The sequence below is a fragment of the Panthera uncia genome (genome assembly GCF_023721935.1).
Source record: "Panthera uncia isolate 11264 chromosome E2 unlocalized genomic scaffold, Puncia_PCG_1.0 HiC_scaffold_19, whole genome shotgun sequence".
NCBI classification, from domain to species: domain Eukaryota; kingdom Metazoa; phylum Chordata; class Mammalia; order Carnivora; family Felidae; genus Panthera; species Panthera uncia.
The window spans coordinates 7,872,457-7,885,252 of record NW_026057588.1 but is presented as its reverse complement, the minus strand read 5'-3'; the positions used below and the strand labels follow the sequence as shown (position 1 = coordinate 7,885,252).

The 12,796-nt window shown below is 54.4% G+C and overlaps 2 protein-coding genes across 4 annotated transcripts in view; one reads left to right on the top strand and one right to left on the bottom strand.

Moving 5' to 3' along the window:
* TEAD2 (TEA domain transcription factor 2) overlaps window positions 1–7,496 on the bottom strand; it is a 16,116-nt gene extending 8,620 nt beyond the window's left edge. The window contains 6 exon segments of the mRNA XM_049620986.1: window positions 2,872–2,930; window positions 3,016–3,123; window positions 4,586–4,648; window positions 5,086–5,150; window positions 5,532–5,769; window positions 7,449–7,496. Coding sequence (XP_049476943.1) covers window positions 2,872–2,930; window positions 3,016–3,123; window positions 4,586–4,648; window positions 5,086–5,150; window positions 5,532–5,763 — 527 coding nt within the window. The 5' untranslated portion in view covers window positions 5,764–5,769; window positions 7,449–7,496.
* Window positions 7,497–7,547: 51 nt separating this feature from the next.
* DKKL1 (dickkopf like acrosomal protein 1) lies at window positions 7,548–12,430 on the top strand. Of its 3 annotated transcripts, none has more exons than XM_049620984.1 (5): window positions 7,548–7,634; window positions 8,868–9,039; window positions 9,593–9,733; window positions 9,856–9,948; window positions 12,024–12,430. In XM_049620984.1, exons 2-5 carry the CDS (start codon window positions 8,887–8,889, stop codon window positions 12,333–12,335), a joined length of 699 nt encoding a protein of 232 aa, XP_049476941.1. In that variant the 5' UTR covers window positions 7,548–7,634; window positions 8,868–8,886; the 3' UTR covers window positions 12,336–12,430. The 3 variants fall into 3 exon arrangements, with proteins under 3 accessions (XP_049476941.1, XP_049476942.1, XP_049476940.1); XM_049620985.1 differs by lacking the exon at window positions 7,548–7,634 and adding an exon at window positions 8,386–8,468; XM_049620983.1 differs by lacking the exon at window positions 7,548–7,634 and adding an exon at window positions 8,477–8,609.
* The last annotated feature ends 366 nt before the right edge of the window (window positions 12,431–12,796 follow it).

Sequence of the window (12,796 nt, the reverse complement as noted above, 5' to 3'; positions counted from 1 at the left end):
AAAAACAAACAAACATTAAAAAAAAAAAGAGAGAGAGAGAGAGAGAGTTCACTGAATCCTCACAGCCCCCGAGAGCCTGGAGTCTGCCTCAGATTCTGTGTCTCCCTCTCTCATGCCCCTTCCCCACTCTCGCTCTCTCTCTCGCTCTCAAAAATAAACACACATGAAGAAATGGGAAATGTGGAGAAAGAGGAGGGTGAGGGTCAGGAGGGTAGGAGAAAACGACCAACGGTCAGGAGATGGGACGTTAGTCCAAAGTCTGGGGTGAGGAAGCAGCGCCACAAAATCTAAAGGAGTGCTGTCCGATAGAACTTTCCACAATGACGGACATGCTCTACATCTGCCCTGTCCAATATGGTAGCTCCCAGGCACACGTTGCTGCTGAGCACATGACTCATGACTACTGAGCACGAATGTGGCTAGAGTGCCTGAGGGACTGACTTTTTTCATTTAATTTAACTTTAATTAACTGAAGATTCAATAACAGGCTGTGGCTAGTGACTGTAGTATCTGACAGAACAGCTCTAGAAACCTATTACCTGTGGGTAGCTGAGAAGATGATGGTGAGGTTGAAAGGTCAGAGGTCATGGAGACTACACTTGGGGTCAAAGGTCAGTAAGAGGTCACGAGTCACAAAGACTAGCAGCACCTGGCGGGCTCAGTCAGCAGAGCATACAATTCTTGATCTCAGGGTTGTGGGTTCGAGCCCCACATTGGGTGTAGAGATCACTTAAAAATAAAATCTTGAAAAAATAATAAAAATAGGGACTCAGTCGGCTAAGCGTCTGACTCTTGATTTCAACTCAGATTGTAATCTCACAGCCGTGAAATCGAGCCCCGCATCCAGCTCTCCACTGACAACTTGAGATTCTCTCTCTCTCTCTCTCTCTCTCTCTCTGCCCCTCCCCCACTCGCTCTCAAGCACACACACTCTCTCAAAAACAAATACATAAACACTTAAAAAAAATAAAAATTATTAAATTTTTTTTAAAAGTCCAGGGGCACCTGGGTGGCTCAGTAGGTTGAGTGTCTGACTTCAGGTCATGATCTCACAGTCCATGAGTTCAAGCCCGGCGTCAGGCTCTGTGCTGACAGCTCAGAGCCTGGAGCCTGCTTCAGATTCTGTGTCTCCCTCGCCCCCTCCCCCGCCGTCGCCCTCCCCTGTCTCTCTCTCTCTCTCTCTCTCTCTCTCTCTCAAAAATAAACATTTAAAAAAATTTTTTTTAATAAATAAATAATTTTAAAAGTCAAAAGACCAGAATCAGAAAGACACAAACTCCAGGGACCTTCAGATCTCGACTCCCAGGGCCCTTGGCCCAGTACTCATCATCCCAATTCTGAAATCTCAACCCCAGTACCCTACCCACTGACTTCATCTCTTGTCATCAGGGCTGCTGGCCACACGCCACCCCTTCAGAGTGGCCCTTCTTGACACCTGTCTAAATAGAGCACATACACCCTGCTTTACTTCCTGCACTTATTCCTTTCGCATGAATGCTTATTTATGTGTTTACTGTCGGTCTCCTCCCCTCTCCAAACACGTCAGCTCCATGAAGGCAGGGATTCTGTCTCACTTATGTAATGCTGCGTCCCAATCTAAACGGAGGACCAGGCACTTAACAGGTGCTCAATAAACATCGGACTGGCCGGTGGCTTAATACCTTCTCTCATTTCCTGGAACTCACCAGACCTCAGGATCTTGCACATGCTGTTTTCACTGCCTAAAATATTCCCAACCCCCCTTCTTTACCTGGTTAAGTCCTACTCTGCCTGCCTTCAACGTTATCTCCTCAGAGAAACCCCCAGAACTCTCTTCCTCAACCCAGAACCTGTTGCAGTCCTCCGCACCATATCACATACTCTTCGATTCTGTGTTTAGGCAGGTGATGAGTTCGTTAACATTTGTCTCCCCGTTGACTATTAGCTCCCCTAACGGTGGGACCCCAGTGCCGACCCACCCCTCCTTCCAGCTCAGCCTCCTTCCTGCAAACCTGCAGTTCCTTCAGCCAAGGGGACCTGTCCTGATCTTTTCCAGCGTCCCAGCACCCCCCCCCCCCCAGGGAACTTTCTTCTCTCCGTGGAGCCCAGATGCCACAGCATGGCACTTCACTCGCTCTGGCAACACCCTCAACGCCACTCGTCACTGTCCTGAGGCCACAATGCCCCACCAACACCCAGCTTCGATCCACTGGCTCCTCTCTGGGCTGAAAACTGCACTTCCCATGAGTCTCTGGGGCCTGTTTCTATTCTGCTAGGCTGGAAACACATTCCGTCACCCTTAGGGCTCTCTCAGGGCTAAAATAGACATTCCCATGTACTTTGGGGACCTATTTTCTTCCTTTCGACTCTGAGAGAAGACTCCTGCTCTCCCCTCAGGCCCAAGAACACCTCTGTGGGATGGGAACAAGCCTACCCATGAGCCTCTGGGGTCCAGACAATCTCACTGGGATGCCATTATCCCCGTGGACATCTTCCTGGCCTCACACATTCATCCAGTCCCACACTGAGCTCCTTTCTTCCCCAAACCTGCCCCTGCCCCGGGACACATATCTCCGGACCGTGCCACCAACCCCAGTCACCAGCAAGACCCCAGGCACGGTCCTTTCCTCTGCCCCTTGGCTCCCAACCCATGAGGCCCCAGCCCCACCCCTCCTCCTGACTCTCTCTGTCCTGTCCCCCTTTGCTGTGCCAGCTCAGGCCTCATCCTATTCTCCAGACCATCACACAGCCTCCTCTCTGGGATTCAAATCCAGATAGCTAGCTGCAGAATCCGTGCTCACAAAGGAGTTGGGAGCTGGAAGGTGGGGTAAGGAAGGTCTGTGTGGAGGAAACAGGCCTGGGGGATGCTGACCCAGAACAGAAAGTACTCACTCTGGAACATTCCAGGGGGACCCAGAGCCCCCTGACCAAAATTGGAAAAGCTCAGAGGCCTGAAAAAGAGACAAAAGAAGGGGGTCAGTCAGTCAGTCCCCTTTTGAAACCGCAGCCCCACCCCTCCCACAATCCCTAAGCCACCTGAGGACCAGCAGGACCCAGTTTGGCCTGCAGGGAAGGTGCTGAGATGAGCTGGGCTGAGGACATGGTGGCCATTGTCTGGAAAGCCTTGTCCTTGGAAACCTGGTCCTGGAGGAGAAGTTGGGGGTCCGCATTAACGGGGAGTCCCAGTTGGCACAGCAGGGGTAGGTCAACGCCAGGGAAGGGCAAGCGAGGGGAGAGGCAGAGTTGGGGAGTCAAGGCGATTGGGGGAGGGCACAAATCCTTCTTCCTACAGCCCTCTGCCCCTCCTGGCCCCCTCAGGAATGTCTGGGGGAAAGGAGCGGAGGGGTAGGATGGGCAGGGGCACTTACCACATTCAAGGCCTGCCCGTGGGGGTGGGGGAGGGTGCCAAAGGAGGAAAGAAAACATGACTTAGGAAGTGAGGCCTGAGTTCTCACCTTCCTGCCCTCTCAATCCCTATAGCTCCCCCACCCTGAGCTGAAAAATGGGAGGAAGGGGGAGCAAGGATGAATATGGAACAGGAAGGAGAGAGGGCCAGGCCTTGAGGGGGAAAGGGGCTCCTATACCCAGAATATAAGACAGTACACAGCATGAGGGTTTCTAGGTCAAGAAAGAGCCGGAAGTCAAGGTTTCCGGATATGCAGGCAACAGGAAATGAGCATTTCAGACCCCGAGGGAATAGGCAGCGAACATTCCCTAGCTTGGACAGGATAGAGACAGGACAGCGAGGTCCAGAAAAGACCAGAAGTGATTTTTTTTTAGACCTGGAGAGAAAGGAGAGGGAGGCTTCTGGGTACAAAAAAAAAAGGAACAGGAAGTGGTGGTCCCCAAATCCAAAGGAAGAGGCGCAAACAAAATAAAACAAAACCAAACCCCTCACACCCAGAGGAGGAGAACATGAGGGTCTCAGGCCAAGAGGGAAGCGGAAATCCAGAGAATGAAGAAAAGGGATGTGAATATCTCCAAACAAAGTGAAGATTTCTGGACACGGAAACAATAGGCAGGCCAGCCAGGGACCAAAAAAATGGGAAGATGAACCAGAAAGAGACGAAGAGGAGGTTCTCATAGCACAAGATGGGAAGGGGGGACCATCAGGAGGAGAGGAGAGGGAGGGGGAAGATTGCAGTAGCCAGAGGAGAGGCCTGACACCCTATCCTTCTTGCCTGCCCTCAGCTAAATCTCTGTTCCCCTCTCTCTACGAATCTCTTCCCCACCCAGGGCTTCTATCCACCCCCCCTGGCTGGGCCACGAACCCCCCACCCTGGATCTCTTCTTCCTCAATCTGTCTACCTCTCTGTGTGACTCTGTCCCCATCTCTGGTTCTCTGTTACCCACTCTGGGTCTCTCTGTCCCCCTTTCTCTGGATTTCTGTTGACCTCTCTCTCTGGGTCTCTGTCTCCCTCTCTCTGAACCTCTGTCCCTCTTTCTCTTTGGGTCTCTTTGGGTCCCCTCTTTCTGATCCTCTGTCCCCCATTCTCTGGGTCTCTGCCCCCTCTCCCTTGGTCTCTGTCCCCCTCTCTCTGGGTTTCTGTCCCCCTCTCTCAGGGTCTCAGTCCCCTTTGCTCTGGGTGTCTGCCTTAGTCTATACCTTGAGCTTGGACTGGATTTCCCTTGATTTCCTTCGAGCCAGAACCTGGATGTGGCTAGAGACCTGCGGGGAGTGACAAAGAAGGGATTCAGGCCACCGCCACTTGCCTCTTGCATGCCCTCTCCCTTCCCACCCTCCGGGTGCCCCCCGGAGCTACCAGAACATGAAAGATCACAAACACACAGAACATGGTAGCTGTCGCAGGTGCTTTGCTGACACAGATGTGTCCACAGAGGCTAGTCTCTTCTCATTAACCCTACTCATCTTCCCCAGACCCAGCAAATCCGGTCTTTGGCTCTTTCGGTCCAGCTCCCTCTCTAACACACTGGGAAGAAATCCATACCAAAATAGGCACAGTACAGCAAACTAACAGAGGTGCCAGCCAAGACAGACAAAAGCACACGAACCAGATCCTTCTGGAACCTGAACCCACCCATGGTAGGATGGCCCCAAGAAGACAAGCCCGCCCCAGAGAGAAGCCCACAAGTCAGTCCTGAGACCTGTTTGCGGGTTCGGGTCTTCCCTGTTCTCAGCTTGATGTAGCGGGCAATCAGTTCATTCCGACCTGAAGAGTCAAAGATGGAACAGAGTTAGACCTTCGCGGGACTTCCCAACAAACAGGACACCAGGGAAGGGGACAGAAGCAATGGCGGCCAGCTGGGACCGCCGTGTGGAAGAGGCGTTACCGCCTCAGGCTTTGGAGCCAGACCCGCCCGGGCTCAAATCCCAGCTTCACCGCCTACTGGTTCTGTGACCTTCGGCAAATCACTGAACCTTTCTGTGCCTCAGTTTCCTCCTTTGTGCAAACAGCGATGGCGGCTCCTGCCTGAGTCCCTGTGAGCATACAATGTGCTTGGACCTTAACGCCATTTAAGGCTCCAGACATGTTGGTCGTGATCTGTATTAATCAGTGGGGGCCAAAGACAAAAGAGAGGGGTGGACTCACCATACATCTTGCCTTCATCAGACAGGATGATTTTCCGCCGGCCACATGGTGGGTAGATCGCCAGGGCCTCCTGGAAGCTCTGCTCGATGTCTGGACTCCACACACCTTCTGCGTCTGGGCCCCCATCTCCCCCAGCCCCCTCGCTGCCGCCGGTGCCCTCCTCGCTTCCTTCCTCACTTCCTGTCCAGCCACTGCCATCGTCCAGGGGGGCCCCAGCCCGGGGTTCCCCCATCTGGGCCTGGAGGAACACAGAGCTCAGCAAGGTTCCCCAACCACCCCAGAGAGCCTTCAGGGCTGGGAGGGCTGGGAGTTCAGATTGCTGGGTCTGAGGGAGGCGAGGGCTGGGGGCCTGGATTTCTGGGTCTGAAGGAAGCTGGGAGCCGGGATCCCTACGTCCTGCAGAAAGGGGCTGGATTTCTGGGGAAGCTTAGGGTGAGGGTGAGAGTGTCCTCTGTGTTTCCAGGGGAGCCTGGGTTGTGGCGAAGTCTTGAAGACCCCAGAGTAGGGCCTAGGGCCCATGAGGGCCGAACCTTTGGGTAAGGATTACTGGTTTCAAGAAGACAGGAGTCGGGGTCTAGCTGCAGGGAACCAGGGTGTGGATGAGATCTTCTCAGTCCCATCCCAAGAACAGGTGCTAGGATGTGGACAGCAGCTGCTAGAAAAGAAGGAGGGGCCTAGGCCATAGTAAGATTGGGGGGGGGGGGTGTCCAGAGAGGGGAACAGAGATCCAGTGAGAGGGACAGAGACCCAGAGAGCATGAGACAGAGTCCCAGAGAGGGGGAAACAGAGATCCAGTGGGGGGGTGGGGGTGGGGGGGAGACACTCAGAGAGAGAGCAGATAGAGACCCAGAGAAAGAGGAGGGCAGACCCAGAGAGGAGGGGACAGAGACCCAGAGAGAGGCGAGACAGAGACTCAGGGCAGAGACTCAAGCCGAGACCAGGAAAGACCCACAGAACCACAAACTGGGGGGCAGGGGCGCCCTGCCATCAGGAGAGCCAGAACAAAGGGCCCCGGCGTCCCCTCCCCCAGTTTCCCACAACCCCCATCAGGGGAGGGGCTGGCCGGCGAGGGCGCCTCCCCTCTGGCCCCCGGCCCCGCCCCTTCCCTCCCCTCCCCCTGCGCCTTGGGCTCGGATCCAACTCAAGTTCCCAGTGACTTTCCGGAGGCCAGGAACAGGGAAAAACTTTTTCCAATACAGTCAGATCCCGCCTCCCAGGCGGCTCCACGTCTTCCACAGTTTTCCCAGGACCCCAGAGTCCGGGCTCCCATCCCCCTCCTCCCTCGGACCCTGAAGCCCAGGCCGAGACAAAGACCCCAGGCCGAGCCCAGTGGCGCTGAGGCGTTCAGGACCCCCGTAGGCCAAAATCCCAGCCCAGCTCTCCCCCATGTGGCCAGACAAAGGGACGGAGGAGCCGGGTAAGAAAGGTCCCCACTAATTTCCCGCCCCAGGCCCTAAACTTCGGAAGAGGCAAGACTGAAGATCCAGAAAGCACTGTAGCCCGCCCTATGCCACCCCGGGGGCCTCCTTTCTCCATTAGGAGGACCAGGCGCCCGCAAATGACACACGGAAACCAATTCGGTCAGAAACACGCACGGGGTCCTTTCTCACTTCAAAACCACATCGCCGCGTACACTCACACCCCCCCAGACACACCCGCCAAAGTCCCCGGCCCTCACCCACTCCCGAGCGCGCAATCCCAGACTCAGACCCATCACCGGACACCCCAACTCCGGCGAAAGTTCCAACACCTCACTAAGGCTCGGTCACAAGCGCAAACTCGGGGCCCCGGGCAAAAAGAGGGCGGCAAGCAATCCTGAGACGGTCCCACAAACACCTCAACTCATAACCCGTAGCTTCCCACCCCAACTCACACACCCCAAAGCTGGATCCCCGACTCCCGCCGGAGCCTTCCTACCTCCCGGCCTGGGGCTGGGGAGCCGCGGGCGGGCGGGGCGCTGCGAGGGAGAAAGTTGCCCGGGAGCTTTGTTTGGGAAAAGTGGGAGGGACCGGAGGGGGGGGGGCGGGCCCGGGCGCCGGACACAGGGAAGAGGGATCCGACGGTGACAGTTCGCAGGAGGATTTTTGCTTTGGCAAAGGAGAGGTGAAGTCTAGCTTGGGCCCGGTGGGAACTTCAGGCTTCAGATGCTTGCATCCCTGGGAGAGGTGACGGATGGGGGGTCCGGACTCCTAGGTCTCGGAGAGGAGGTTGACGGGGGCCAAGAAACCTGGGTGTGAGGGAGGAGGAGTCTGGGGGCCTGGACTTTTGGCTACCACCCTCCAGTGTATTTGTGTGTTGGGGACGTGGAAGTGATAAGAACACAAAAGAATTCAGGGAGCCTGAATTCTGGGCTCCTTGGAAGGTAGAACATAGGACTGGATTTGGGTTTCCAGAGAGGTCGGGGCTTTTCAGCGGAACGGAAGAGGACCCCAGTTCAGCGTCCCTTGCACTGCACTCTGTGGAGGGCAGTAATCGTTTCAAATCTTGGAGAAGATGAGAAAGAACACGGAGAAACTCAGAGATAAATGCAAAACTAAGGAGTGGGTGAACCAGAATGACTGCTCGGTCTCGGGCTTTTCACGCATTTGGCAACCTAAGAATGGAACTGAGGGGGCTGGCGGCAAGATCTGGAGCACAGACGAATGGCCCAGGTGTGGGGGCATGGCTCTAAGTCAAGGGGCGTGGCTATCTGAGATTGGAGGGGGGCGAGAGGGCCAAAATCCGAGAACACAGGCCACACAGGATCTTGAGGGCCCAGGTCAACCGACAGGGGCGTGGTCTGACGGTGGGGGTGTGGCTAACAAAGAGTCGTGGCTCTGCCCTTAAGGGCGTGACCACCCAGTAGCAGGCCTGGCTCGCGGGTGAGGTCAGCGGATGGGGGCGTGGCCAGATAGTAGGAGCGAGGCTAAGGCTCGCGGAGCTCATCCAACGCTCCAGGTAATCCCGCCTGGGCTCGAGACCAGAACTGTTCGGATTTAACAGTCCGTGGACGGACGGCCGGGGTCTGGGAGTCCGGTGACCGGGCTGTGGTCTAGCATAAAGGCGAGGCCCAAAAGAAGGGGCAGGGCGTGGGAGAAGGTGAGGAATGAGATCTGGGTATGAATGTGGGTGAAGGAAAGGACTGAGAACCGTGTGTAAGGCCAGAAGAGCCGGGCCTGGGAGGAGGGGGAGGGCCCAACGCGATGGAGGGGGTTGGGTGGGTGGACAGGGGAGCGGGGAGATGTGGGGAATTGACTGAGGCTCGGACGGGAAAGGGGTATTGGGTAGAGGGGGTGTGACTGCTAGGGGGCGGGGGCTCGTGGAGGGCGGGGCCTCTGACCCCTACCGCTGCCACAGCCTCCCTGCCCGCCCCACAATGTGGACTCTGGTCCTGCTGCTGCTGCTCCCCTCTGCCTTGGTGCCCCCCTCCGCTGCAGCACCGATCCGCGATGCTGATGCCCAGGAGAGCTCCTCGGGTATTCTGGGCCTCCAGAGCCTAATCCAAGGCTTCACCCGGCTGTTCCTCAAAGTGAGCAATGACGAGGGTTGGGAGCAAGAAGTAAAAAGAAGAGAAGAGGGAAGGGGGGTGGGGAGGATGGAGACTGAGGGATGGAAGGGGTTCGGAGAGAGAGACTGGTAGAATGGAAGACGGGTTGCTGCCAGGCCAAAGGACAGACAGGAAGAGAGGGAATCAAAGGGAAAGAGAGATGAATAGAGAGCGACAGGCAGACTGAGGGATAGGAAGAGAGAGAGGAAATCAAGCAGAGAGGGAGATGGGACAGAGACAAAAGACTGGAGCGACAGAGACTGGAGACTCGGAAGGAGAAGGGGATGGGGCCATAGAGACTGTAGGACCGAGCGGGGAGGGGGGAGCATGAATAGGAAGGTAATGGGACAGAATAGAGACAGGCCAGATGGGGGATGGGGCAGAAGGTGACCCGGTTAGGCCCTAAGGGTCAGAAGACAGAGAGAGAAGGAGATGGGAGGTACATGGGGCAAGGCCTCAACAGCATGCTGGCAGGGCTTCAGATTTACTGGGGAGCCTTGGGGTCCAACAGAACAATGGTTCCCCCCCCACCCAGGATGACTTTCTGCGGGGCATGGACAGTTTCTTCTCTGCCCCCATGGACTTCCGGGGCCTCCCCAGGAATTACCACCAAGAAGAGAACCAGGAGCACCGGCTGGGGAACAACACTCTCTCTAGCCACCTCCAGATCGACAAGGTGCCTATGCTGGGAAGTCCCTCCTGGAGTCCTCCCATGATCTCTCATGCTGCAGTATCTGTGGGGGGGAAGGCAGAGGAAGAAAGTGGTTTTGCTCTCACTCTCTCCTCCTGTCCTCACAGGTGACAGACAACAAAACTGGAGAGGTGCTGATCTCCGAGCAGGTGGTGGCGTCCATTGAGCCGGGAGAGGGGAATTTGGAGAGTGACTGGAAGGTTAGGACCTGCCCTGGACAATGTGTCCAAGCTCGAACATTTTCTGTCGCTTGGGAGAAGATGAGTGGATATTCCCACTCTGACCGTTCAGCACTTCTTTTCTCCGGGCCTCAGTTTTGTCATCTGTCAAATGGACAAACCAGCTCTCAGAAATGAGGTTTACAACCCCAGAGTATGTCCCCACTCACATAGCAAGCCCCAGAAAAGTTTGTAAACCCAGAAGGGCTTTTAATTCCAAGTGCTTTTAATCTTCACCCTTGTAAACCTCAAAGGGTGCTTTTATCTAAAGTACTCTGCAAACCTCCAAGTATTTTTTAATCTACCCCAAAGGCCTTGGGAAATCTCACTCTCATAAACTTCAAAATGTGATTTTTCGTTCCAAAGTGCTTTAGGAATCCCTAATGCTTTGCGTCTCTCACCTTTGTAAACTGCTAAGGGCAATTCTAACCACAAAGTGCTTGTGTGTGTGTGTGTGTGTGTGTGTGGTCTCATTCTCACAAACTGTGAAATCACGACCCGAGACGAAATCAAGAGTCTGGCGCTTAATCCACTAAGCCACCCAGGCACCCCATATCACAGTACCATTTGTACACCCAAGAAATTTAACACTGATAATCACACTATTGTCCCTGCATTCGTTTGCTCAGGCTGCCATAATAAAGTACCACTGATTGGCTGGCTTAAACAACAGAAGTTTATTGTTTCCCAGTTCCGGAGGCTACAAGTTCAAGATCAAGGTGTTCATCAGGGTTGGTTCTTTCCGAGGCTGCGAGGACGAATCTGTTCCATGCCTCTCCTCTAGTTTCCGGGGTGGTCTGCTGAAACTTTTTGGCATTCCTTGAAATGTAGAAAGCATCCCTTCTCTGTCCGTCTTCATTTTCACATGGCCTTCTCCCTGAGTACACTCCCTATGTCCAAAGTTCCCTTTGCATAAGGATACCAGGCATATTAGGTGAGGGCCCATCCTAATGACCTTCGTCTTAACTAATGATATCTGCAATGACCCTGTTTCCAAGTAAGATCACATTCTGAGGTCCTGGGGGTTAGGACTTCAACACACAAATGGAGGTGGGGAAGTGGAGACACAAGTCAACCCATAACAATCTCCTGCAGGACCTCTCAGAAAAATGCAGACTCTGATTCAGTAGGTCTGGACATCTAATTTGCTAACCTGTATGTCTACCAAACTCCCAATGTTACTGAGGCCGCTGGTCCACTGCCCACGCTTTGAGTAGCAAGGACCAAGCAGACATTCAGTCCATATTCAAATGTCCCCAGTTGACCGAAAGCTGTCCATAAGAACTGATGTGCTTTTGTTTTAATTTAAATCCAAGTTAGTTAACATATAGTGTCATAATGATTTCAGGGATAGAATTTAGTGATTCATCACTTACACACATATAACACCCCGTGCCCATCCCAATGAGTGCCCTCCTTTAGTGCCATCACCCATTTAGCCCATCCCCCACCCCCGATTTGATTTTTGATGCAGGATTCAATCAAGGATCACACGTTGTGGGGCGTGTGGGTGGCTCAGTCATCGGTTAAGCATCTGATTGTTGATTTCAGCTCAGGTCATGATCTCACGATTCGTGAGTTCAAGCCCTGCATCAGGCTCTGCACTGACGATGTAGAGCCTGCTTGGGATTCTCTCTCCCCCCAACTCTCTGCCCCTACTCTGCGTGCTCTCTCTCTCTCAAAATAAACAAACTTAAAAAAAAAAAAAAAAGATCACACGTTGCAACTGCAGTCATTCTTTAGTAAAACCAAGAGCTTTTAATCCCAAAGTGATTTGTACATTTCCAACTGCTTTCTAAACCTTAAGAGTAGGTTTAATCCTAAAATGCTTTCGAAACCTCTAAAATGTGCTTTCAATCCCAGAGTAGTCTATAAATCTCAGTATTTTTAACGCAAAAGCACTTGTAAACCCAGTGCTTTTGTAAAGCACAAAATGAGCTTTAAACTCCCAAAGCGCCCTGGAGGTGGGCAAAATGGGTTGAATGTGCCAGCTGGGAACTCAGCATCCTGGGGTTGTCATTTGGAGTTTAATAGGTCTCCTTGTTCCTCCTCCCCAGGTGCCCAAGATAGAGGAGAAGGAGGCCCTGGTGCCTGTCCCTAAAGCCATCGACACCTTCCGCCCTGAACCCCATCCCCGAGTTGCCTTCTGGATCATGAAGCTGCCACGCAGGAGATCCCACCAGGATGTTCAGGAGGGCGGCCGCTGGCTCAGCGAGAAGCGACACCGCTTGCAGGCCATCCGGGACGGGCTCCGCGAGGGGACCCACGAGGACAGCCTCAAAGAGGGGACCCAGGGATCCTCCCACTCAAAGCTGCCCGCCCGCAAGACCCACTTCCTGTACATCCTCAGGCCCTCCCAGCAGCTATAGGGGTGGGGAGGGAGCTGGAGAACACCTGCATGTACCCCCCCCCCACCAGACCCCACCCCAAGCTCCATATGGAAATAAAGTTCTTACATCTAGCAGCACTTTCTCCTTTCAGGATCTGTCCCCAGGCCTCAGCCGACTGGGTCATGGCAAGCCCCCTCCCCCCAATCCTAGCCTGGAAAGTGACATCCGGCTGTGCCACAGGCTCTCGCCAAGGTCGCTGGGCTCAGTTTTCTCACTCCCCGGCGTTGTCTGTCTGCTCACTGAGCAGCTCTGTCCCCTCCATCCCCATCCATCATCCCCTCAGTCGCTGACCTTGTCACCTGTCTGCCCTGTCTGCCCTCCTGTTCCCAACAGGGGAGGATTGTTGCACAATCGAGTCTTGGGGTTGTCCCAAGGACCCTGCTTCCTCACTGGTTGTGACCTGGGGCCACCCATCCTCAGCTCCTAGAAGCCTCTCTCCG

Bases quoted from the DNA above. Each gene is read 5' to 3' on its own strand.
- DKKL1 (XM_049620984.1), top strand. From the start codon at position 8,887: ATGTGGACTCTGGTCCTGCTGCTGCTGCTCCCCTCTGCCTTGGTGCCC. The intron at 9,040-9,592 runs GTGAGCAATGAC...CCCCCCACCCAG, and splicing joins TCACCCGGCTGTTCCTCAAA to GATGACTTTCTGCGGGGCAT. The intron at 9,734-9,855 runs GTGCCTATGCTG...CTGTCCTCACAG, and splicing joins GCCACCTCCAGATCGACAAG to GTGACAGACAACAAAACTGG.